Source organism: Helianthus annuus, chromosome 13 (genome assembly GCF_002127325.2).
Source record: "Helianthus annuus cultivar XRQ/B chromosome 13, HanXRQr2.0-SUNRISE, whole genome shotgun sequence".
Classification (NCBI taxonomy): Eukaryota; Viridiplantae; Streptophyta; class Magnoliopsida; order Asterales; family Asteraceae; genus Helianthus; species Helianthus annuus.
The window spans coordinates 91182676-91206499 of NC_035445.2; the positions used below are offsets into that span (position 1 = coordinate 91182676).

At 35.4% G+C, this 23824-nt stretch overlaps 1 protein-coding gene and 1 long non-coding RNA gene across 7 annotated transcripts; both read right to left on the reverse strand.

The window, feature by feature from the left end:
• Positions 1 to 5135: 5135 nt before the first annotated feature.
• On the reverse strand, positions 5136 to 5949 carry LOC110898592 (uncharacterized protein At1g08160). Its single transcript, XM_022145394.2, has one exon. The coding sequence runs from the start codon at positions 5919 to 5921 to the stop codon at positions 5313 to 5315; it is 609 nt and encodes a 202-aa protein (XP_022001086.1). The 5' UTR covers positions 5922 to 5949; the 3' UTR covers positions 5136 to 5312.
• Positions 5950 to 20953: 15004 nt separating this feature from the next.
• LOC110902955 lies at positions 20954 to 23711 on the reverse strand. 6 transcript variants are annotated; one of them, XR_004877480.1, is made up of 6 exons: positions 23597 to 23711; positions 23253 to 23504; positions 23048 to 23117; positions 22815 to 22958; positions 22376 to 22424; positions 20954 to 22047 (listed from the first exon to the last, which is right to left on the reverse strand). It is a non-coding gene; the product is annotated as an uncharacterized LOC110902955 (long non-coding RNA). The 6 variants fall into 6 exon arrangements; XR_004877479.1 differs by having other exon boundaries at positions 20954 to 21797; positions 21911 to 22424; XR_002571550.2 differs by having other exon boundaries at positions 20954 to 21302; positions 21417 to 22424.
• Between the last annotated feature and the right edge of the window lie 113 nt (positions 23712 to 23824).

Sequence of the window (23824 nt, forward strand, 5' to 3'; positions counted from 1 at the left end):
TTGGGTCTACCCCCTTATATTCAAATCCGAAACTTTCCCCACATTTGTTAAATTTCACCGCTTAATTGCCACTCAATTTAACCGCCAAATCAAAACTTTTCAATGTGATCTTGGGGGCGAGTTCGACAATAATGCATTTAAAAACTTTGCTACACAAAATGGCCTTCTTTTCCGCTTCTCATGCCCCCAAACGTCCTCTCAAAACGGACGTGCGGAACGTATGATTCGTCGCCTAAACAACGTCATACGAGCCCTTCTCATCCATGCAAACCTGCCTCCTTCATTTTGGGTGGAGGCCCTTCACACCGCCACATACCTTCACATCCTACCCACCAAACACCTTAATTTCTTCACCCCTACCTTCGCACTATACCTTCGCCACCCAACTTATGAACACTTACGAGTGTTTGGGTGCGCCTGCTATCCAAACACCTCCGCAACCCAACCGCACAAACTGCACCCCCGGGCTATTCGATGCATTTTTTTTGGTACCCACCGGACTTTCGGGGGTACCGCTGCTTTGACCCGTCTACGGGCAAAGTGCACATATCTCGTCACGTCACCTTTGACAAGTCTTCCTTTCCATACACTATCCCAAACACCGTCTCCTCATATGGCTTCTTAGACGATGACCTCCCACCCTCCTTCAAATTTTCTCAAAACCCGACCATGCCTAGACCCACACAGACTGCCGGCCCAGCCCCTTCTCCTGGCCCAGCCTTCCCTCCGCCCCACCCATTACCCACCTCACGTCCAACCCCTTCTCTGACTTACACTAGACGCCCTAAACCAACCCAGCCATCGGCCCACATACCACAATCCTCCACTGTCCCACCCGGCTTTCCACCTTGGCCCAGCCCACCCACTACGGTCCAACCTCATACACCCACTAACACTCACCCAATGACTACTCGCTCAAAAACCGGCTCACTTAAACCTCAAACACCATCAAATTTACACACTTCTACCATCTCTCCTATTCCCGATACCTATGCCAAAGCCTTTACCGACCCTCATTGGACACATGCTATGCAGGCCGAATTTAATGCTTTGCAGGAAAATGATACTTGGGATTTGGTCCCAAGGCCTTCTGACCAACCCGTTATTCGCTGCATGTGGCTATTTCGCCACAAATTTCGGTCAGATGGATCCTTGGAGCGCTATAAAGCGCGTTTGGTGGTTAATGGGAAGTCACAAACTGTTGGGGTTGACTGTGAAGACACGTTTAGCCCAGTTGTTAAACCAGCTACTATTAGAACAGTTTTGTCTTTGGCTGTTTCGCGCTCTTGGCCCATCCATCAGTTGGATGTCAAGAACGCCTTCTTACATGGTCATTTGCAGGAGACAGTGTTCATGCATCAGCCTCCGGGATTCGTTGATAAACGTTTCTCGAATTTTGTGTGCCGTCTGAAGAAATCCCTTTATGGTTTGAAGCAGGCACCACGTGCATGGTATACTCGATTTGCCACTTATATTTTGTCACAGGGGTTTCAAAGCAGTGCTTGTGACAACTCACTATTTATTTTTAAGAAAGGCCCACATACCGCTTACTTGTTACTATATGTGGACGACATCATTCTTACGGCTTCTACGGATGCTCTTATTCAGGAGATTATTAGTGCACTCTCTCGAGAGTTTGCCATGACAGATCTTGGGCGTTTACATCATTTTTTGGGCATTACGGTTACTCACACATTGAATGGATTGTTTTTATCACAGTCTCAATACACTAAAGACATCATTCAATGGGCTTCGATGACTTCTTGTAAGCCTTGTACCACACCTGTGGACTTATCCGCGAAATTGAGTGCCACAAACGGCCCTCTATTTCACGACCCTACTTTGTACAGGAGCTTGGCAGGTGCCTTACAATATTTAACTTTCACTCGGCCTGATATTTCTTATGTAGTTCAACAGGTGTGCCTATTCATGCACGAGCCTCGTGATTCACATTTTTCTTTCATGAAGATGATCATTCGGTATTTACAGGGGACCATTCATTATGGTATTCGGCTTACCAAATCATCTGTCAACTCTCTTGTGGCTTATTCTGATGCCGACTGGGGCGGTTGTCCAGACTCGCGCCATTCCACCAGTGGTAACTGTGTTTTTCTCGGTGATAATTTAATCTCCTGGTCTTCCAAGCGTCAACCCACTGTTTCACGATCAAGTGCGGAAGCAGAGTACAGGGGCGTTGCAAACGCCGTGGCCGAAGCAACATGGATTCGAAATCTCTTACTTGAGCTGCACTTCCCTCTTTTGCAGGCATCCGTGGTTTATTGTGATAATGTGTCTGCAGTTTACTTGTCTAATAATACGGTTCAGCATCAACGGACGAAACATGTAGAGATTGACATTCACTTTGTTCGCGAAAAGGTCTGCTTTGGTCATATCCGTGTTTTACATGTCCCTTCCGCTTCTCAGTATGCTGGTATCTTAACAAAGGGATTGTCTCGCGAGTTATTTTAGTCTTTTCGGTCCAGTTTAACCGTCTGCTCCGCGCCCAATCAAACTGAGGGGGAATCTTAGCATAATAATATTGTCATATATTTATAAGATATTGTATAGCATTATAGATAGAGATTAATTTCCATTCTTATCATGTATTATTTCCCCTATAAATAGGGTATATTATTCCTTTGATAGGGGATCAATAATATCAAACCATAAACCACTTTTACAAAGTTGATACATTTTGTGCCAATTTCTACATATGGCAGACTTTTTTCCCAATGGCAAACTATTGAAAATAGAAAGCAGACGAGCAACAAACTGTGCAGCTAAGCCCTTTTTAAATAGCAAACTAAGTCTTTTAAAAACTATATTCATAGATTTTAGGGTCATAACATTACTATGCAAGAAAATCGAAACAATAAATGGTACAAACATGTAGTGATTGTGGAGGCACACTTTCTCATGATTGGTCCTCAAACCCACAAAAGAGGAGACCCCGGTTAGATCCATACACACGTATTTCCCTCCCATCCATCTAAAGACCAAAATGTCAGCTGGTCTAAGCGTTGACGTTCCTTCCAACGAATCGATCAAGAAATTCACAGGTGCTTCTTTTTTAACAAAAAACTTGGCACAATGGAATATGTTAAAAAGAACGTCCCTAACCAAATCATGTGGTACTTGAACCTTGGTAGCTCTCTACAATGTACTGCTTGCTCCCCAAATGGGTCCAAACACGCCTTGCGACAAACATGGCATGTCTTATCAGCTGAAAAAAAAAAAGAGAAATCATGATCGGCAATACTTAAGGATAGAACGCTACTCCATCAGTAACACATGTAGACTCTCGAAAACGGCCTTTTCAAATGAGAATACAAATGAAAATAACAAATACAATTTGAAATAAAATTACAATACAAATACAATTAAAATAACCAAACACGAAGTAGTAGAAGTAGATCGCCAAGGCCACGTCTTTTGCAAATTTCACTTAAAACAATTTTGTGTTTCCGCTAACAACGCATTAATCCCCCACGATGCAACAACTATACATATTTGTATCATCGAGCCTGAAACGCACCAAGAAAAAGTATGCTAAATATTGCTAGAGTATGCGTGGAGTGATTTGTGTGTGTTTGAGAGCATACAAAGTCTCTCAAAGTTCTAGCTCTTGAAAATTAAAAAAAAAAAACTACGATATCATTTTAGTTTCATACTCTTAACAAAAAACAATTTACCAAACACTTAACTCAATCATACATGATAGCTAAATTGTATTAACGATATCATTTTAGTTTCATACTCTTAACAAAAAACAAATTACCAAACATTTAACTAAATCATACATGATAGCTAAATTGTATTAAACATCTTTGGTGACAATTTAATGATTGGTTCGAACTGTTGGACTTTTACATTTCTACGTTGTCCATCAGCAGTGACTATGAGTAACCGAGCAACGATAACTCATGTCGTTGCCCATTAGCAGCCATAAGCAAGAACTTCTTGTTGTCCAACGTGCAACAAAGTAGTAACTAATCAACAACTATTTATAGTTGAGCTCAAAGTATTAAGTTGTTTGTTGAAATAACCTTAAAAGCATAAACACGACTCTGAATGTCGCGTCACAGAGTGCAAAGCATGGAATATTGTCGTCCTTCGCACCCTCTAAGGTCCCCACTTATTCTATATAGATAGTTAAGCAGTATCAAAGAAATTACAATTTCTCCAAAGTTCTATATTTCCCATATAGGACAATTTCTCACCCATTTCTAACAATTTCTCCATTTAGAACAACGATTTTAAGCATAAATATCAAATTATCTTAAATTGATTTTGGTAACCCTTTGATTCGTTGTGAAAACCACAAACCCCAAAAATTACAATCAAATAAATAATTAATTTTGTCCAAAATCAGTGAAAACCATTTTTTTTCATTTTCACTATTTTCCCAACAATCATAAAGACAGGAACAACCACTGTTTGCTAGCACGATTGACTTAAAACCAAAGGGTCTAGACACTCAAATAAAACAACATCTTCAAAAGTTCAGAAGTTAGACTAAAGTTACATTATTCTTCACCATCGTGACTAGCGACCCCCCCCCCCCTCTCTCTTGGTGCCTCGTAACGCCTGTGGGTAAGTAATGGTATTTGGCAGCGTTATTGAGTGAGAAGGCAAGTGGGTAACGTCGACTAAACATAATCTTAATTAATTATTAAACATGTAATTTTGAGTTTTATATGCACCCGCACACATTAGGCCTCAAAGATGTATTGGCCCAACATCGTTCAAAAGTAAATAAAGACATCTTGAAAGCAAATTCATAGTTTTGAAGAAACGAGCTTTGATTCATTTTTGAAGAAAATGTATTGAGTGCAACCACAATAGTTGAAAGATGTTTTCTAAAGTTGAAGTTCGTATGCATAATCGAATGGATGACGATCCTTTAAACACTAGTCTAGTTTGTGCTATATGAAAACCGTGTTAGTCAATGTTGTTGATGAAGATATAATTGGTCGATTCTAATCCATAAAAGAATGGCAGTCACATTTATAAGAGATACCTTAATAGTTTCTTTGTAGTTTTTGTTTAGTTTGTGCTTTGTTAATGTGATAGTTCTTACTTGACCCATTGTAGACCCGGGTAGAAAACTATAACAAGTTTTATGAAGAAAACTATTTGACAAAGCGTTAAAAATATATATATATATATAAAGGTTACATTTAATGTCATCAAGTTAATAAATCACACATATAAATTACAATACTTAAAAATTCAACCCCCCAAAAAGAAAAATAACAAAAGAAATTGCAAAACAAACCCATGTTCAAGAAAACCCACACAAACCACTAACATCAAATATCGACATCACAAGTAGTCCTTTGAAAACCCTTTGAGGAAGAAGAAAAATGAACCATAATAGGTGCACATGTAACTTTCATGTGGTAGTGTCTTGATTTCCAAGCTCCCACCTTGAACTTTATTCTAGCCTTCAACTTCACAACCATCTCGACCTGACCCGATGACCTCTCCGCTTTAAGATCATGTGCAATCCCATTAGTCAATGACACATCATGTGATGCAAGATTCAACTTAAATCTTGTCGCGTTTCTTTTAGGTTGGTGAAACGGATCAATAGTCCCTCTACTAACGGTTTCATCATCATATAACACATCAATATCAACTTTATTATAGTAAACAGAAACTTTCTTGTTAGGGTTGTAAGCTCGGAGGATGAAGTTGTAGGTTGCGTTTAGGTGGTTGGTATTGGATAAATTGTAGTTGTGGATAGAGGCGTCGTCGATGGAGTAGACTAGCTTTTTGGGTTTGATGGTTAGCCAAATAATGAGGATGGTTAGACCAACAAGGACTATGAGTGCAAGAAAGATTATTGCAATGAGTCGGATAAGCTTGGAGTGTGTTTGCCCAGCCTGATTTTGGGTTGGGGGCTTAGCATTAGCCATTTTTCTCCAAGAATTTGACAACTTGGTGAAGTTATGTTTTGGCTATTTATATTATGCAAAAAGGGGGAATTTTGTTTCAAGAGAATATCTTGCAATCAAGTCTTCACTTTTACTTTCCATCAATTCTTTTATCATGTTGTAATTACCTACATTTGTACATGAAACAAGTATTTGTACAAAATTTAAAAGAATTTAGCAAGAAGTTTCGGCAATAATACAACACACATATTTTAGGACGCAAGGAGATGTGTCCATTAAATTATAAAGTGCTTTGCACCGTTGATCATGGTTAAGATTGAGGCGTTAACAAAAATATTATTGATCTTTCAAATCTATATCAGTCATTTTTAATACTCAGTTAACATTTTTAAAAATTATTTTTAATAAAGAATCATACCATTAAATAAAAAAGTTTTTATCATTAATACGAGTGTGTGTATATATATATATGTGTGTGTATACACATATAGAAAACAACTTTTTAAAAAAAATATGACACTATATGCCATTGTGTGATTACGAATGACGCATCAAACTCTGTTATAATAGTATCCAAGCCATTTATAATGTGACACCTAACATTATAACGAGTCTAACACATTATAACGGTACTTATGAAACTAAGGGTAATATAACATACGCGTCTACCATCTCCCGTATATATATGTGAAAAAGGTATGCATGTTTAAAGTACCAAAATATGTACGTCTATTACATTTATATACATACACATACATATATGTATATCATGTGGGTATAAATATGTATGTATATGGGGAGAGAGAGAGAGAGATGGAGAAAAAAGAGTAATAAATGATGCTTAACTTGCATATGGAGGAAGAATGAATAAGTAGAACTCTCAAGTAATCCTTTTATTCATGTTTGGAACTTCCAACTTTTTGTGAATCCTTTCTTGATCTTGAAGGTTTCTAAAGAAACCCCCTTCAGAACTTTAGATAGTTTTAGCAAATAAAGTAACATAAAAAAATTGGTTGTACACATTTGTGTTATTCATTCTTATAGTTACAATGTTAGTGCAATATAAATTGACGCTTTTCCAAAAAAAAAAAATAGTTAGATTTATCAAGAAATAATGTTGTCACGATCATATGATCTATTCATTTAGCCAAAGCTTTGAAAATTAGAATAACTTTTCTAATCTGCTAGTTTGATTTATTTATTTTATTTATTTATTTATTTATTTTTTTTTGAACGTCAATTTTTTTTAACACATGTCGTCTATAGGACTTGAACCCAGGACCTTCCTCTTACAGACCCAGGTGTTTAAAGGTTTTACCTTTAAAAACAACTAAATCGTTCCTTTTTTTTAGTGAACCACACTAATTGAATGAAAAATTTTAACAAAACTATTGAAAAACTTGTTTCGTTTCCTGTACAATAAGGCCAAAGCCCATTTGTCAATGTTTTTGGGCTTAATGATCATACCACGCCCATGAAATTATGAAAATGTTATGGGGTAATCATTCAACCTAGAGAGCGCAAAAAAATCGTAACGGGAGCCGCATCCGGTAAAAAAACCTGAAATTGATTTTTTAATACCAATGTATTCTATACCCGAAACCGGAACCGACCCTATTCGTAGGATATAGATAGGGTATGCATTTGGATATTAATACTTGGAACCAGAACCGATCATACCTGATTAATACCCAGAACCGGACAAAAACCGGAACCGAAACCGATCATATCCGATAATGATTCTAACATTGTCTTTTAAATTTATGTTAGTGTATTTATTTTTTTTCACATTATACAATGCATATTTAATAGTAACAAACAAAAAACGAGAAAATAAGGTAATAAAAACTCAATAGTGTATTAAAAGAACCAGCAAAAAGGGTATTAAAAAAACTCAAGAGATAGGGTATAGGTTATTTTAATACCCGGTTTCTTAAGAATCAGAACTGAACCCTCCTCGGAACCAGGCACATAGGGTATGGTTTTTTAGTTAAATAACCGGAGCCAAAACCGAACCGGTATAGCAATAACTGATTTCAACCCGTAAAACGAGAAACCAAAACCGGTTCTATAACATGAACCGGTTATTAATACCTGGTTTGTGCACCTCTAATTCAACCTATCTGATCTTAAAAACTAATGGACAACGTTTATCTTTTTATCATCGGAAGTAACACATTTTTTCTTATCACTTGTAACAACATATTTTTATTTTGTTGTAGATGATAAAAGTATGATTTGAGTTTTTAATGCTAAAAGTTTGGGTTTTTTTTTTTTTTTTTTGATATTTGGTTAGTATAATTTTGGGTTTTAACATTTTATTTCCTTTTTACAAATATACCAACCAAACACTTTAATAAATTTGGATGGAATTAAATCCAATTCTCTCAAAACATTCCAATTTCTTTAAAAAATTTTCAGCGAACCAAACAACCCCTAAGCGAAATTAGTTTTAAGAAAAGGGTGACGGATAATCTTCAATTTTGGTGGAACGACAAAGCCATGATGGGCCTTCGTACACATTGTTCCTGGGCTCACCGGCTCGGTCAAGAAACATACCAATATATACATATATATTTTGTTTTGTACATGAGGCCCAACCCAACTGTTTCGATAAGTTATTTGCCAGCAAAACAGATAATGTAGATTTGACATATTCCATACCAAATAGTGTAGAGGGTCGTGCACAATAATTTCTCGACGTTAAGTAACCAAAGTTTTATTTCCGGTATAACTGGATTTGCTATACAAAAGGGGGTTGCGGCGCAGCTTGTTGCCCGTTTATCTACCATTCTTGTGTAATTTTTCTATCATTAATAAAACTATATAGTAGCAAACTGGGCGTACCCACACACAAAAGAAGAGGGGCAGTCGCCCTCCTAAAAAATTAGTGTTTTTTAGACAAAAATCCGGATCGACCCTCTTAGAAGTTCGCTTAAACCCCATGATTACTCATAAAAATCAATCCGAAGTCCGCTACCGATAACATATCAACCGATTCCTTTCTTTAGAATTAGAAATATATTAGCAAGTTGGTGGTTTAAGCCATTAATGGGCGCTTTATTTCCATTTACAAGTGGGCCAGCCAAACTAAATCATAACCCAACACGCAGTCTGAACCATAGTTTATCAAAGGCGTTGGGCGCACTCAAGGCGTATAAGCCCCGTCTAGGGCCTAGGCGCAAAGCGCCAAAAATACGAGAGCCCGAGAAAAAAAAAAGCGCACGTGAATGAAAAATTAAAATATAATATGTAATAAAAAATAATTAATATATCTTGTAGGTATATAAAATTAATATTACTCGCTGAATATATTTATATAACTAATATAATTAGATATTGAAATCATCTAACTAGTTTAAAAAATCAACCTTTTAAGATAATATTAACCTGTATAACTGTGTAAAAAAATATTAACATATGTGCAAAAGTCAAAATAGTGCCAAACTTTTCTCTGCAACACAGTTTTAAGAGTAACCTTTTAGCCAAGTCATTTTTCTCATTTCTCATCATCTTTCTCTAGTGATTCAACCACAAGTACATATCTGTTCTAGATGGATTTGGCAACAATTTGCAGAAGTTCGACGGAAATGGCAAAAATTTTGCCGTAAAAGTCACCGGAAAGTCGTTTTTTGGTCGGAAACTTGCCGGAAGAACGCCTTTAACGGGGCAAGGCGGCATGGTTGCAGCTTGTCTGAAAATTGCGCGTAGGCGCACCAAGCGAGCGCTTTTGATAACTATGGTCTGAACAACTGAACAAGTTATAATTTTGATTAAGTTTTACAAAAAAAAAAAATAAGTAAAATATCTTAGGGGTGTTTGGGATTATGAAATCTCCTTATGATTTTTCAAAAAGTTAGTAAGTCACAATGACTCCTTATAACTTTTCCCCTCACATATACTCACAATACCAAACACCAACAAAGTGCTTAAACCCCATGATTACTCATAAAAATCAATCCGAAGTCCGCTACCGATAACATATCAACCGATTCCTTTCTTTAGAATTAGAAATATATTAGCAAGTTGGTGGTTTAAGCCATTAATGGGCGCTTTATTTCCATTTACAAGTGGGCCAGCCAAACTAAATCATAACCCAACACGCAGTTTGAACCATAGTTTATCAAAGGCGTTGGGCGCACTCAAGGCGTATAAGCCCCGTCTACACAGTTTTAAGAGTAACCTTTTAGCCAAGTCATTTTTCTCATTTCTCATCATCTTTCTCTAGTGATTCAACCACAAGTACATATCTGTTCTAGATGGATTTGGCAACAATTTGCAGAAGTTCGACGGAAATGGCAAAAATTTTGCCGTAAAAGTCACCGGAAAGTCGTTTTTTGGTCGGAAACTTGCCGGAAGAACGCCTTTAACGGGGCAAGGCGGCATGGTTGCAGCTTGTCTGAAAATTGCGCGTAGGCGCACCAAGCGAGCGCTTTTGATAACTATGGTCTGAACAACTGAACAAGTTATAATTTTGATTAAGTTTTACAAAAAAAAATAAGTAAATTATCTTAGGGGTGTTTGGGATTATGAAATCTCCTTATGATTTTTCAAAAAGTTAGTAAGTCACAATGACTCCTTATAACTTTTCCCCTCACATATACTCACAATACCAAACACCAACAAAGTGCTGAAAAACTCCCACTAGAAACACCAACGTATTTCCTTCCTTTGATTTTGTTTCATTATAAAGTGGGTTGTTAAATTGGCCACACGAAATGAAATACCTGGTTTTAGCATGCTTGTTTTAATTTAATAAGATTAGGTTTATCTGTCGGTTTATATGTATAATTATTACTATATCTATCTACTATAATAAAAGAAACCAAGTTTTAGACACGTATCATTCATTGAAGTCATCTATTTTTATAGATAATTAATATCAATTAAAAGATAATTATACAATTAAATTTAATATAAATTTAAACAATTCATATAGGAGATAATATATATATAATATTTTAAAATAGAGTAAATTACAAAAACCATCCTTTATGTATGTCACTTATTGCAAACTATGTCCTTTGTCTTCAATAGTTACAAAAAACGTACTCGATGTTTGCAAACTCTTGCAAGTTATGTCCTTTAACCCTAAATCAGTTAATTTAAGTGATTTATTTATTTTATTAAACTAAAATAGTTAAGGGTAGAACCTATTTTAAAAATATTTAAAAGGTGTTTATTGGTTCTATACTTATATTTTCGTGTTCAATTCTCAACTCAAATACGGTAATCACTATGTTTACGTGACATTTATAAGAACAATCACCCTCCATCGTATATCGAGTATATCCGTTAGTTTTTTTTAAGATATAAATTTTTATTAGATTTATTCAACACGTGTAATAAACGAGGTTTTTTAAAGATATAACATTTATATTTTTTACTATACAAAATTACATTTATACAACTCGTGTAATACTCGGGTTTTTAAAAGTATAACTTTTTTTTATTATGTAGTATATAAAATTAGATTTATTCAATACATATAATACATATGATTTATAAATATATAACTTTTTATTGTTTGGTATATAAAATTACATGTGTTCAACCCGTATAACAAAGCCTCCCGCTTTAGTCTCCATAATGGTCAAACTTAGTCTCGCTTCTCAGCTCGACGAGGTTCTTAAAAATGTAACTTTTTTATTATTTAATATATAAAATTAAATTTACTCAACCAGTACAATATACGGGGTTCTTAAAGATATAATTTTTTTATTATTTAATATATAAAATTACATTTATTCAACCAATGTAATAAACGAGATTTTTAAATATATATTTTTTATTATTTGGTATATAAAATTGCATTTATTCAACCCGTGTAATAAACGAGATTTTTAAAGATATATTTTTTATTATTTGGTATATAAAATTGCATTTATTCAACCCGTGTAATACACGGGGTTTTAACCTAGTATTACTATATATTATTATTATTACTATTACTTTACTATATATTAATAAAGGAATTGAAATGAATAGTGATTTTAATATTATAATAATATATAGTTTTTTTAATACTTTATTATTTTAATATTACAATAATAATTATTTTCTTTACTTTTTAACTATAATCTCTCTTTTAATATCAGGGGTTGTGATAAGTTTTGTGTCACCCGGTATCGAACTAGTACTGGTATCGAAAATACCGGGACAGTCCTGTTCGGTATCAGTACATGAAGGTAAAAACCGGCACTAATACAGAAAAAGCCAAAAGTTTGTGCCGAATTGATATTGGAAATCTTTTGGTTCGGGAAAATCAGTGCTGCTACCCGGTACCATTTGTTCATCCCTGATCACGGTTACCATACGAACAACGGTATTGTACAACTTTTTTTTGTTGATTTTCTTCAACTTTTAATTTTTTCTTTATTAAGTTTCAAGGGTAGGGATGAGCTCGGTGCCAACCGATACAGAATCGGTACTGATACAGAAAATACCGGTTACGGTACCGGTAGGTAAAAACGGTAGTGAACCGGTACCAGGAACGCCAAAAGTCGGTACCAAATTGGTACTTAAGATCTTTCAGTTCGGCAAATTTGGTACCGGTACCCAGAACAATTTGCTCATCTCTGACCACGGGTTTCATACGAACAACATCGTTACTATACAACTTTTTTTGTTGATTTTCTTTCGGTTATCTTTTAGCGTTTTTTTCTACATTTTCTTTTTATTTTTGTCAGCAGCTCCGTTCGCAACACGCTCATAGTGATTTCAAAACACATGTAAACACAGGCTAAATAACAAAAGAAATTTGCCGCAACGCGTCGAACTTCTTTAAACCTAGTTGTTAAAAAAAATTGGCCTTTAATCAATTTGGTTTTTAACTTTTTATCAAGAAAATGACTATGACTTTTGGGCTTCAAACCAATTGAGCCCGTGAATCAGATTACATGTTGCTAGGGGTGTAAAAAAAAAAGTAGAAAAAGTTATAAATTTTGGATATCCCAAATTTTCGGATTCGGATAATGATTCTGAAAATTTTCGGATATTCTGATATTCGAAATATCCGAAAATTTATAAGAAAAAAATTTCGAATATCCAAAGTATCCGAAATTTATATTCGAATATCCAAAAATATCCAAAATATTCGGTTTCAAATAAATAAAAATATAAAATAAAAAGTTCGGATATTCGGATATTCGATTCACTATCCGATCGGATATCCGAATTTCGGATATCTAAAATTTCGGATGCGGATTCGGATAATGAAACTAGGTATCCGAAAATTTCGGATATCCAAAATTTGGATATCCGAGGTTTTGAATATCCCTACATGTTGCCTTGATCTGATTGTTTTATGATAATCGGATGGGTTTTATTCAATTAAATGACTATGACAATTGGCCTAATGGATTAATAACAGTTTTATTTGGGTCTTGATGAAAGTGGATGTGGATGTGTGAGGGCGTGAGGCTACGCATCTAATTGATTTTGGAAAGAAAGAAAAAAAACGATGGAAACATATATGAGTATATGACGGTGGGTTTTTTTTCTTGGTCGATACATACGAATAGAAATGGTACATGGTTTTCTTCTCAAAAAAAATCAAACAAATTCGTTTTTGGAAAACCTCTTGGTCTAATCTGATCGAACATTGATTTTTACTAAAAAAAATAGTTTGATCTGATAGTGTATCATGATTCCAAGAGAAATCCAAGCAATTTGGATGTTCATGTTTCTACTAAATTGTATTTCGTTCTCCAATAAATCAACACGAACTATTATTCAAATTGTGTCATTTTTATTTATTTTTTTTTCTAAAGGATATGTCAAAGTTGTATAATAAAGAATGTATAAATTATCGTGTTCTTATCCATAGTATATTTTTAAAATAAAAAATTTTCTTTATCATTCAATACGGTAGGTTAAAAAAATCCGATGGAAGAGCTTTTGTAGTAGGCAAATTAAAGAGAGAACAAGGGTTTGGGATAATTTTCTGTATATTTTTTTTTTCATGGGAGAGATTTTTTTCATTTTTATTTATTTTAAGAATCTTTCTATATCTTTCTTTCTTATACTAATAAACAAAAATCCTTTTTAGACACGTGTCATTCTCTGGTAATTTCTCACCCTTATTTTCCTAATTATCTCTTCTATTAAATAATTATAATAATAATAATAATAACATCAATTTAACTATATATATTTATCTCTTTTGTTTTCATAATCTAAAATTGATTTTCTTTTTAACTCTAAAGTTTCAATTTATGTCAATTTAATTCTAAAGTTTCAATCTTTGGTATTTTAACCTCTTTTGTTAATTTGAATTTTTACTTCTAATTTAAAAGTTTTCATCTTTTGCAATTTAACCCTTTCAATTTTTTTTTACTTTCAACCCAAAGCTTTTCATCTTTTTCAATTTAACCTCAACACTTTTTTTTTACTTTCAACCCTTATACTTTTCATCTTTCACAAGTTCTCTGTTTAATGTGTCGTTCTAACCCTTATTCCTACACCTGTCTTAAATACATGTATTTATGCCTATGGAATAAAAAATTATAATAATGACTCGATACACATTGAAATTTTGAAATGGTCAAAATAAGTTTAAATAAACTTTTGTGCACCGAAGAAACAGTGGTTCGAATGACCGGAATCGATCGGACCAGGGGTTTAGTTCTTCATAAAAGGGTTAGTCCTCTCGTTTGATTCGGGGTTTGGCTGAGCTTCTTCTCCGAACGATATTTGCAAAACGAACAACCGTTAGACTCGCCACGGAGAGAATGGGGGTTCTCTCCGTGACCACCCTCCGGCATGCTTTGTGAAGTTTTTGGCGCGAAATGTAGAGAATCTTCTTGGAGAAGATACTCTTTTGAATTGCTCATGATTTCAAATTTTGAAAAATGTGACCCTTGGCAGGTGAGTAGTACTATACTGACTGTTGACGTGTGACGTTTTGATAACAGGCTGTCAATTGTGAGATGTGCGTCGTCAATCGTGGCCTACACGCGCGCGTGAGGGTGTTTGTTGCTTCTCACTTGCCCCTAATGCTTCGATAACCGTGTTTTTCCGAAAAAGGGGCTATTACGGTTTTCTAGGGCATTTATGGCGGTGAGTATATAAACCTCTTTTAGTGCCTCATTTTTATTGTTTGCTCTTGATTTTCTTTCGTCTTCCCCACTATTCTCTAGAAATTTTTCCTTTATGTCTACCGGAGAACATCACGAACATTCTTCTGAAGAGATGTCTGCCAGTCTTCCACCACTGAAGTGGTCCTGAGAAACATTCGACAGTATGGTTCGAAATTTTAGGTTCCCTGGCAGTTGGGGTGCTCGATACCCCGATGAGGGTCAGACGGCGGCAGATGCTACGGCCGGGTATATTAACTTGTTCTGGGATTATTTTGCTGAAGGCAACTTCTGATTGTCGGTGACGAGGTTTCTTCTTGAAATCCTTTCATTCTACAAGTTTCATATTCCTCAAATGCACCCCATCGGAATGCTTCATATTCGCCATTTCGAATTCCTTTGTTGGTCGATGTATATTGAACCTACGGTAACCGTTTCCGAGTATTGTATCAAATGTATTGTTAGCAGGGTTTTTATTCCTTTGCCCAACGTGCTTCGGCAAAGAAGATCTTCTTGAACCCCCCAAAGTCCTTTCATGAGTGGAAACCAAAATTTTTCTTTATTAAAGCCGGAGTGATTTCGATAAAGATGACTTTTAGGGGCAAAGAAGATATTGTGCCAAAGACCACACAGACTCCTCTTTCGGAAACTTGGTACCAGGATTTGAAGGATGTTTCGTCGATTGAGCTTCTGGAGAGGGCCCTAGTTGCTGTTGGTATGAGTCTTTACTGGCGGATGGAGTGAGAAGACAAATCAATATACATGGAGGGCGATAACAGTAAGATTTGGGATTTTCTTACTATTTCTCCTCTTATATATATATATATATATATATATATATATATATATATATATATATATATATATATAGGTAGAGGATCCTGTAAAAAAGACTAAAAGTGTGAGAAGGATAAGAAAGAATACACACCATTAGATCTTTGATCTAATGGTTTAGATTAATAGGGACCAAAATGTAAAATTTATTTTATTTTTTGGACTGAATTGAAAATTATAGGGGTAATAAAGTCTTTTAAATCCATTCAAAAGAGGTAACTGTAATTAAAATCCCTACAATCTCTCTCTCTCTCTCCAATTGCACTACTACCAGAGAACTCTCTCTCTCTCCAATCGCAGAAATCGTTGGTAACATGAAACGAAAATCGGATTTCAGCAGTTGTTCTTGTGAATCGGCTTTATGTAGGTCATCGATTGGAGTTTTTTTTTGTGGTTTTTGATCCGATTGATGAAGATCGCATGTTTATTGTGGTGGTTCGAGCGGCGGCGGTGGTGGTTCGAGCGGCAGCGGTGGTGGTGGTGTTGGATCGGCAGTGGTGGTGCCGGAAGTGGCAGTGGTGGTGGTGCCGGAAGTGAAGAAGATGATACAGAGGTGTTATATTTTATTTTCTGAATGGTGTTTTTTTTTCTGAATGGTGTTTTTTTATTTTTCATTAATGGTGTTTTTTTTGTATTGAATGGTGTTATTTTTGTACTGCATGGTGTTATTTTTGTACTGAATGGTGTTATATTCTTTGTACTGAATGGTGTTATATTCTTTGTACTGAATGGTGTTTTTTTTTACTGCTGAATGGTGTTATTTTGTTTACTGAATGGTGTTATTTTGTTTGCTGAATGGTGTTATTTTGTACTGAATGGTGTTATTTTGTTTGCTGAATGGTGTTATTTTTTTCTGAATTGTGTTATATTTAAAACACCATGTATGAACATGCTATGAATGGTGTTATATTTATGGACGGTTATAAGTCCTAAAATCCAGGTTTTTCTCTCTCTAAATCCTTAAATCAAGGATTACCATATTTGAATTTACAATCTTACCCTTTTCAATTAATTTAGATCTAATGGTTGAGATTCTTTCTTACCTTTCTCACACTTTAGGCCTTTTTTACAATAACTCCACTCTATATATATATCTATATATATTAATTTGTTCCCGTTTTCCCTTTTGTAGTTATCTCTTTGTATGTTGTTGCGTACAAGAGAGAGAATGGGAAGATGGCCACCGTTCCGAAAAAGGCTGATGAGGAACGTTGGTACCTACAGATAGTTAAGAATTTTGCCCTTCCGCGGGATGAAGATCTGGTGGCGCAACCTCCAACTGGTGCTGGTAAGCTTGTTTTTTGGTTTTGATTGATATTGCAATATTACTCTTGGCTGTCTTTGCGTGTGGGGTAATATTGCAATATTTTCCTTTTTGAGTAGGTGAGTTGACTAACCTGGGCATAGGCCCTGAGAAGAAGAAACGTGCTCCGGCTGCTAATATTGCGCCGAAGAAGACTGATACGTCGAAGGCTCACTCCAAAAATGTCAAGGGAGGGAAGAAAGGTATGCGCCATTCCTCTATCTCCTGGTGTGATTATGTAGTGGTGTCTGATTCGTTGGAAGGACTTGCGCCTGTAGTTGTGAAGAAATCAAAAGCGGAGCCTCGGGATACCGCTAATATCCTTGCTTCGAATCCTTAAGATCCGATTGACTTGGAGTCGAGTCCAGAGCCCTTTGTGAAGACGAAGACAGGAAAGAGGAAGCAGGTTGAGGTTGAAGCTGAGGCACAGCCTACTAAGAAGGTGCCAAAGAGAAAAATTGGCAAGAGAGGCAACTTGGATTCCTTTATTGCAAAACCTCCTCCAGGTGAGTGTCCTCTTTATTTTGTCTTTTATGCATACCATGTGTTAATATGCACTTTGCTCTTGCAGGAAAATCAGCTCCAACTGCTCACACGGAGCCATCATCTGTTGTTAATGATGACCTTCCGCCTTCAGCACCTCATGCATCGATCAGTGAACAGCTAGAGGGTACTAAATCCGTTGAGCATGAGGCAGAGAAGATTGCTGAGGCGGAAAATCCTGAAGTGGAGAAGCCTGTTGAGGTGGAATCAGAGAATGTTGTGGATCTGAAGACTGCGGATGTTGGTGTTCCAACGTTATGCCATGTTACATGTTACGGGCATGGTGTTTTTTTATTCGGGTTGAACCGAGACATTGGACGTGATCGAGGTGAAGATCGGGTGTCCGTTAGATGTCATAGTGGTTCGAAATCGAGGTGATTCGGTTGCAGTGAAGAAAGGCGTAAACAAACCACGATTAAGGGGGTGAATGTTGGATTAATCGGGTTAGTTTACGGGTCACGGGTTCAGCTCGTGTAACACGTTGCGGGTCAAGTACGGTTTAACGGGTACAGGTCGATGGATAGTGGCATATTGTGCATGAGTGAATTAGACTTGGTAACTAGTTTGACCGAATTCCTTGGAAGTGCACGTTACAAAGCTGCATGTTAAGTTGAAGAGTGGGTCATCCCTATTACCGGTTCTTTAGGATATAGTTTTGGATTTTAATATTTTTAATTCCCACGTTCACATATTGTAGGCTATATATAAAGCCTTTTGTCTATTCAATAAAGAAGTAACCCTTCATTCGTAGACATTCTTTCTCAAACTTCATATTAACATATACATAATATAATTCTACGTGAGTTTTAGTGTGTGTGTGAAGTGGGACCTGAACCAACAGAAACATGATAGATAGGGTTTGTTGTGACGCGTGGGTTATATTGTAGACGTGTGGTGAGCCGAATCAATTGTACTATGTTGCGTTCAATATGTACCACGGTGTATGATAGAAGTAGAACGCTACTAAAGCTTCCTTCAAGGGCTAATGTGCATGTACAATGTATACGTGTGATTTCTTGTGTAACTATTGATTTAGATCTATTTTGCAATTCAAACAATATATTACAAGTTTAATATGAAAATAAAAAAATAAGTAATCTTTTTCTAATGGACAACACACACTTTAAAACTAGAGTGTATTAGTTATTAGAGGGTGTATATTAATTAATTAATTAATTAATTAATTAACTATATATTAATTTGCAACATTTTGTTGCATTGTTGGTTGTAATTTTGGCATAAATAGTTATACACTACTTGATTTACTTTTAACCATATATTAACTTGCCATATCTTGTTGCATTGTTGGTTGTAATTTTAGCATAAATGGTTGTACCCTACTTATTTACTTTTATTTTTAACTATATATTAATTTGCAACATTTTGTTGCATGGTTGGTTGTAATTTTGGCATAAATAGTTGTACACTACTTGATTTACTTTTAACCATATATTAACTTGCCATATCTTGTTGCATTGTTGGTTGTAATTTTAGCATAAATGGTTGTACCCTACTTATTTACTTTTATTTTACTTTAAACTAGTACTTTTACATCTTTTACAATTTAACACCAATATTTTTTATTTTCAACTTTGGTCAGTATACTTTTCATCATTTACAATTTTTTTTGTTGAACCTTTGGTTCTAAATTTTGCGAGTTAACACATCACAACGTGAGTGTGCGGTCAACGTTTTTACGCCTAATTTTCCCGTTTAACAGCCCCGTTGCAATGCGCAGGTCTTAGATCGACTTAGTTATAGTTTTCTATGTTTTACATTTCATGTGTGTGGTTCAATGTTTTTACGTCTACTTTTCTTTTCATTATGTTTTTTTTTGTTAATTTTGGTTGTAATTTTGGCATAAATAGTTGTACACTACTTGATTTACTTTTAACTATATATTAACTTGCAACATTTTGTTGCGTTGTTGGTTGTAATTTTGGCATAAATAGTTGTACCCTACTTATTTACTTTTATTTTATTTTAAACCAGTACTTTTACATCTTTTACAATTTAACACCAATATTTTTTATTTTCAACTTTGGTCCCTGTACTTTTCATCATTTACAATTTTTTTTTGTTGAACCTTTGGTTCTAAATTTTGCGAGTTAACACATCACAATATGAGTGTGTGGTCAACGTTTTTACGCCTAATTTTCCCGTTTAACAGCCCCGTTGCAATGCGCAGGTCTTAGATCGACTTAGTTATAGTTTTTTATGTTTTACATTTCATGTGTGTGGTTAAAGTTTTTACGTCTACTTTTCTTTTCATTATGTTTTTTTTTTGTTAATTTTTTTAATACGAGTTGTTCCGGTGTTAGTGGTCGCTCGCTGTAGTGTGATATTGATGCAACTTGACAGGGTTTTAGGCCCCCGCCGCAACGTAGGGGGCTTAATACTAGTTTAATACCCGTCCGGTGGACGAGTTACGTTGAACAACGTAGCAAACAAAGCTAATCAATATTAAGTGTACACAAATTTAAACAATTTTATATACGCACCATTCTATAATTTATAAAAAGAAAACGAACGTCAACAATTTATAACCACAAATCCATAGAAAATAAAACTGATACCAAAACATGAAAGTTAATTGTTGGATCATCTAAGGGTCTATCGTATGTTTCCTAGTTTACTTCTTAAAAGTTAATGGAAAGTTTACCTTTTGCCTTTATTTATTTTGTTAAACTCATTTGACTCGTATTGTAAACGCCTCCTGGTTCATACGACCCATATCATCTCAGGGCCTGCCGTATGGGTCATTCATATAGACTTGTTCGTATAAAAAAAAATCAGCCTGTATGGCTTTATGCATGCCATTCAACCCTATCAGTATGCTTTCTTTCACATATATAGTTGATCTTAACATTGTTCCATGTTAAAAGTTGTTCTTAAGATATGTAGATTTCACCATTCACACCAAAATCAACTATATGTGTGAAACCCCAACATTTCCGTAATAAAAACTAATGTGAATCATGGTTCTTTGGAACAAATTAAAAATTCGACACTCGTTAAAGTACCTTTAAAAAATAAGACCAGTTTGTTTGAAGATTGTGATCTAAAAAAAGCCCTCTTGAGCTTTTCTAATTACCAGGAGAGGGATGAATTTCAAGCAAATTATGGCTAGCAGTTTTTTCGAAAACCATCAAAATCACCTTAATTACCTAAAGCCCTTGATCCCTTATCTATAATAAAGGACACAACAAACATAGTCCAGATTCTAGGCTACCAGCTTCAACAAAAAAACGTGCCATGAGATGTAGTATTCCATTTGCGAGCAGGGAACAAAAGTATAAAGTATTGTACCGGTCCGCTGAGACGGGTTTTTTAGCTTCGTAATTACAAAAGTTTTTATTTACATTTACATGTATATGAGAACTCATCAAATGAGTTCACATAAGGTGCCACCTGTTTGAGAAAACAAACATTACTTTAGTGCAATTGCAAATAATAGCATGTAATTCAGATCTGTAAGAATTTCAAGGCGAACAAAAATCTCTTTCACTTTATCCGCCGCAGATCAATCACAAACCTTAGTATCATTCGGAGTTCAATCACCGGAAAGCTTGTTCAAAACCAGTTAAGCGGACCTTCTCTCTTTTCTTTTCTTCCACGAAGTTGTGTTTGTATATTGCTTTAGACCTGAGTTCAAGTGTGGTGCAAGAAAAGACATGTGGTAGAAAGGGAAAAGAAGCAGCTTCTAAAACAACGTACACGCTTGACTGGACGACCATGGGAAAGGAGAGATAGGCATACCTGAGAACGACAGAGATAGCAGTGGTAGACCTTGGTCTCGCTGACTACGATGGTTATCACCGTCAAGAGAGGTGATGACTCCGACTTCAACTTTTGCATCCTAATTTTTTTTATCCATTCCCAGACCCCAATCATCAACCCCATGGAACCTCTCCAGACCCCTAAAACGGGAGGCGAGGGGAATGGGCAGTTGAATTGTAGTTATGGTCAAGTGGGGAACCCTCTTATAGGAAAAAAAAAGGCAGGAGAACGTGTGAGCAACAAATTAGGAAACCACACCAAATGAGGAGAGAGACACCCAAACCTCCAAAAACTACTACTTTTTCCGTTATTTTTGGTGAGCTTAAATGGCTAGGATTTTCAACTAGAATAGTTGCCTGCCTACAATGGTACAAACAGAAGAAACTCATTTTATCTAAGTTAATAAGTTTAGAAAGTAAGCTCTATAGTTTAATCACTAATCATACTTAAAAAAATGATACGTAGAAAATTACCATACCAACCGTGACCTGAAATAGGACGTGTGCTCATGGCATTAGAGAAAGTAACATTGGTGAGGCTCCTTTGCCTGTTCCTGACATATCTTTGCCTAGCAAAATCTTTGAAAATCATTCTTTCATCATTTCCAGCTCTACAAGATGCATGATTATTAAAATATACAAATTCAGCAGAGCGATCAATTTGACCAATAACATAATACCTTTAGCCACTTTCTTATGATACACTTGTAGAAAGTATTGTAAGCGTATAACTCTTATTGTGATGTTGGAAAAAATATTAGTATTGATAAAACATATATACAATAGGAATTTTAGAGTGTCTCTTCATTTATAATAACTTATTTCTTTTAATTAACAATATAAATTGATCATTAGAAATTATGAATATGAAAAAATAGTAGTTTTGAATTAACAATTTATTCTTTGGTTTTTTCATAAGTTTAATAGCAACATCCACACCATTGTAACTCCCTTTATGAAGCTTCGATAATTACAAAGAAGTAAGAACCTGCATGATGTATTAAACAAATATTAAAAAAATAGTGTTACATATCAACCCATCCATTTTGTAAAAAGTAAAAGAAATAAAAAGAAAGAGTAAACTTCTGTTTTGCTCTCTGTGGTTTGGTCACTTTAACGGTTTTGCCCCAAACCTTAAAAAATAACCATTTTCCTCCAATAATTTGCTATGGTTTTTCCATTTTGCTCCCCGCCTCTAACTCCATCCAAATTGTCTGTTTTTCATTTTGCTCCCTATAGTGAGCAAAATGGAAAAACCATAGCAAACTATTGGAGGAAAATGGCTATTTTTAAAGGTTTGGGGTAAAACCGTTAAAGTGACCAAACCACAGGGAGCAAAACAGAAGTTTACTCAAAAAGAAAAGATAACTGGACTGACCTGGTGCAAAACTTATCATTATTCGACCTCTACTTTATAAGCAATGGTAGCCACGTACTCAAAGCAGTAATACGCATACATCCATCAAAAAGTTTTAAAATTGAGAGCCTTCTCAATATGAGGTACAAAATCTATGATTTAAACCTATTGTAATCCCATTATTTTCAGCATATATCACCAAAGACTATCATTTTAAAACAAAAATGTAACATGAAATATGATAAAATAAATACCTTACAGAAAAAGGAGATCATTAGAAGGAATGAATAGCTTGTTCTGCCACTCCCAATCATGATTCATGACCTTCCAAAAAAACATAACATGTGAAATAATAGCAACTAATTTACTAAATAAAGCACATTCAAATGTAAAATTTAAGAGCAAGAGATTTCATAACCCTAGGGCTAACATTATATGCCACAAAACAAAAGAGGTTACCTCAGTTTATTTACCGTACGGTTGTCCGAAGTGCCATGCCGGTTTTGGTCTCATCTCGGTTGCCGGAACCACAAAGAGCTCCTTCATTCTTGATATGCTTGAGGTGAACATCCCCATTCGGATGAAAACGATGCAACAGGAGTGAAAATTAAGTTAAACTTACAATTCTGGCACTGGATGAATCGAATTGAAGATCAGAAACGTGACGGAGCTCAGCAGCACTAAGAACGACTTGGTTCGATTCGAAAAGCCCTAGAAGCACAATAACGTGAAAGCTTCAAGAAACAACAGAACCCCTTTTATTTAATCAAAGCTCCAAATTATATTTGTTTTTAAAACCGTACCTGAAATGAAATCACAAGAAGGAGACGATGACCGATCAGGGATGAATCGCCAATTTCTATAGTGGGTTATGGGAAGCTTGGAAGAAGATCCAAGGTTGGGGAGGAGAAAGCGGGACGTGGGGGATGGGGATCTATAATGGGTAGACGTAGAGGTGTACAAATCGGTTTTTTTTTGAAAACCGGTTACGGTTATTAACCGGACCGGTTTTTTTCGTTCAAAACAATAAC

Coding starts and splice junctions, on each gene's coding strand:
- LOC110898592 (XM_022145394.2), bottom strand. CDS start 5,921: ATGGCTAATGCTAAGCCCCCAACCCAAAATCAGGCTGGGCAAACACAC.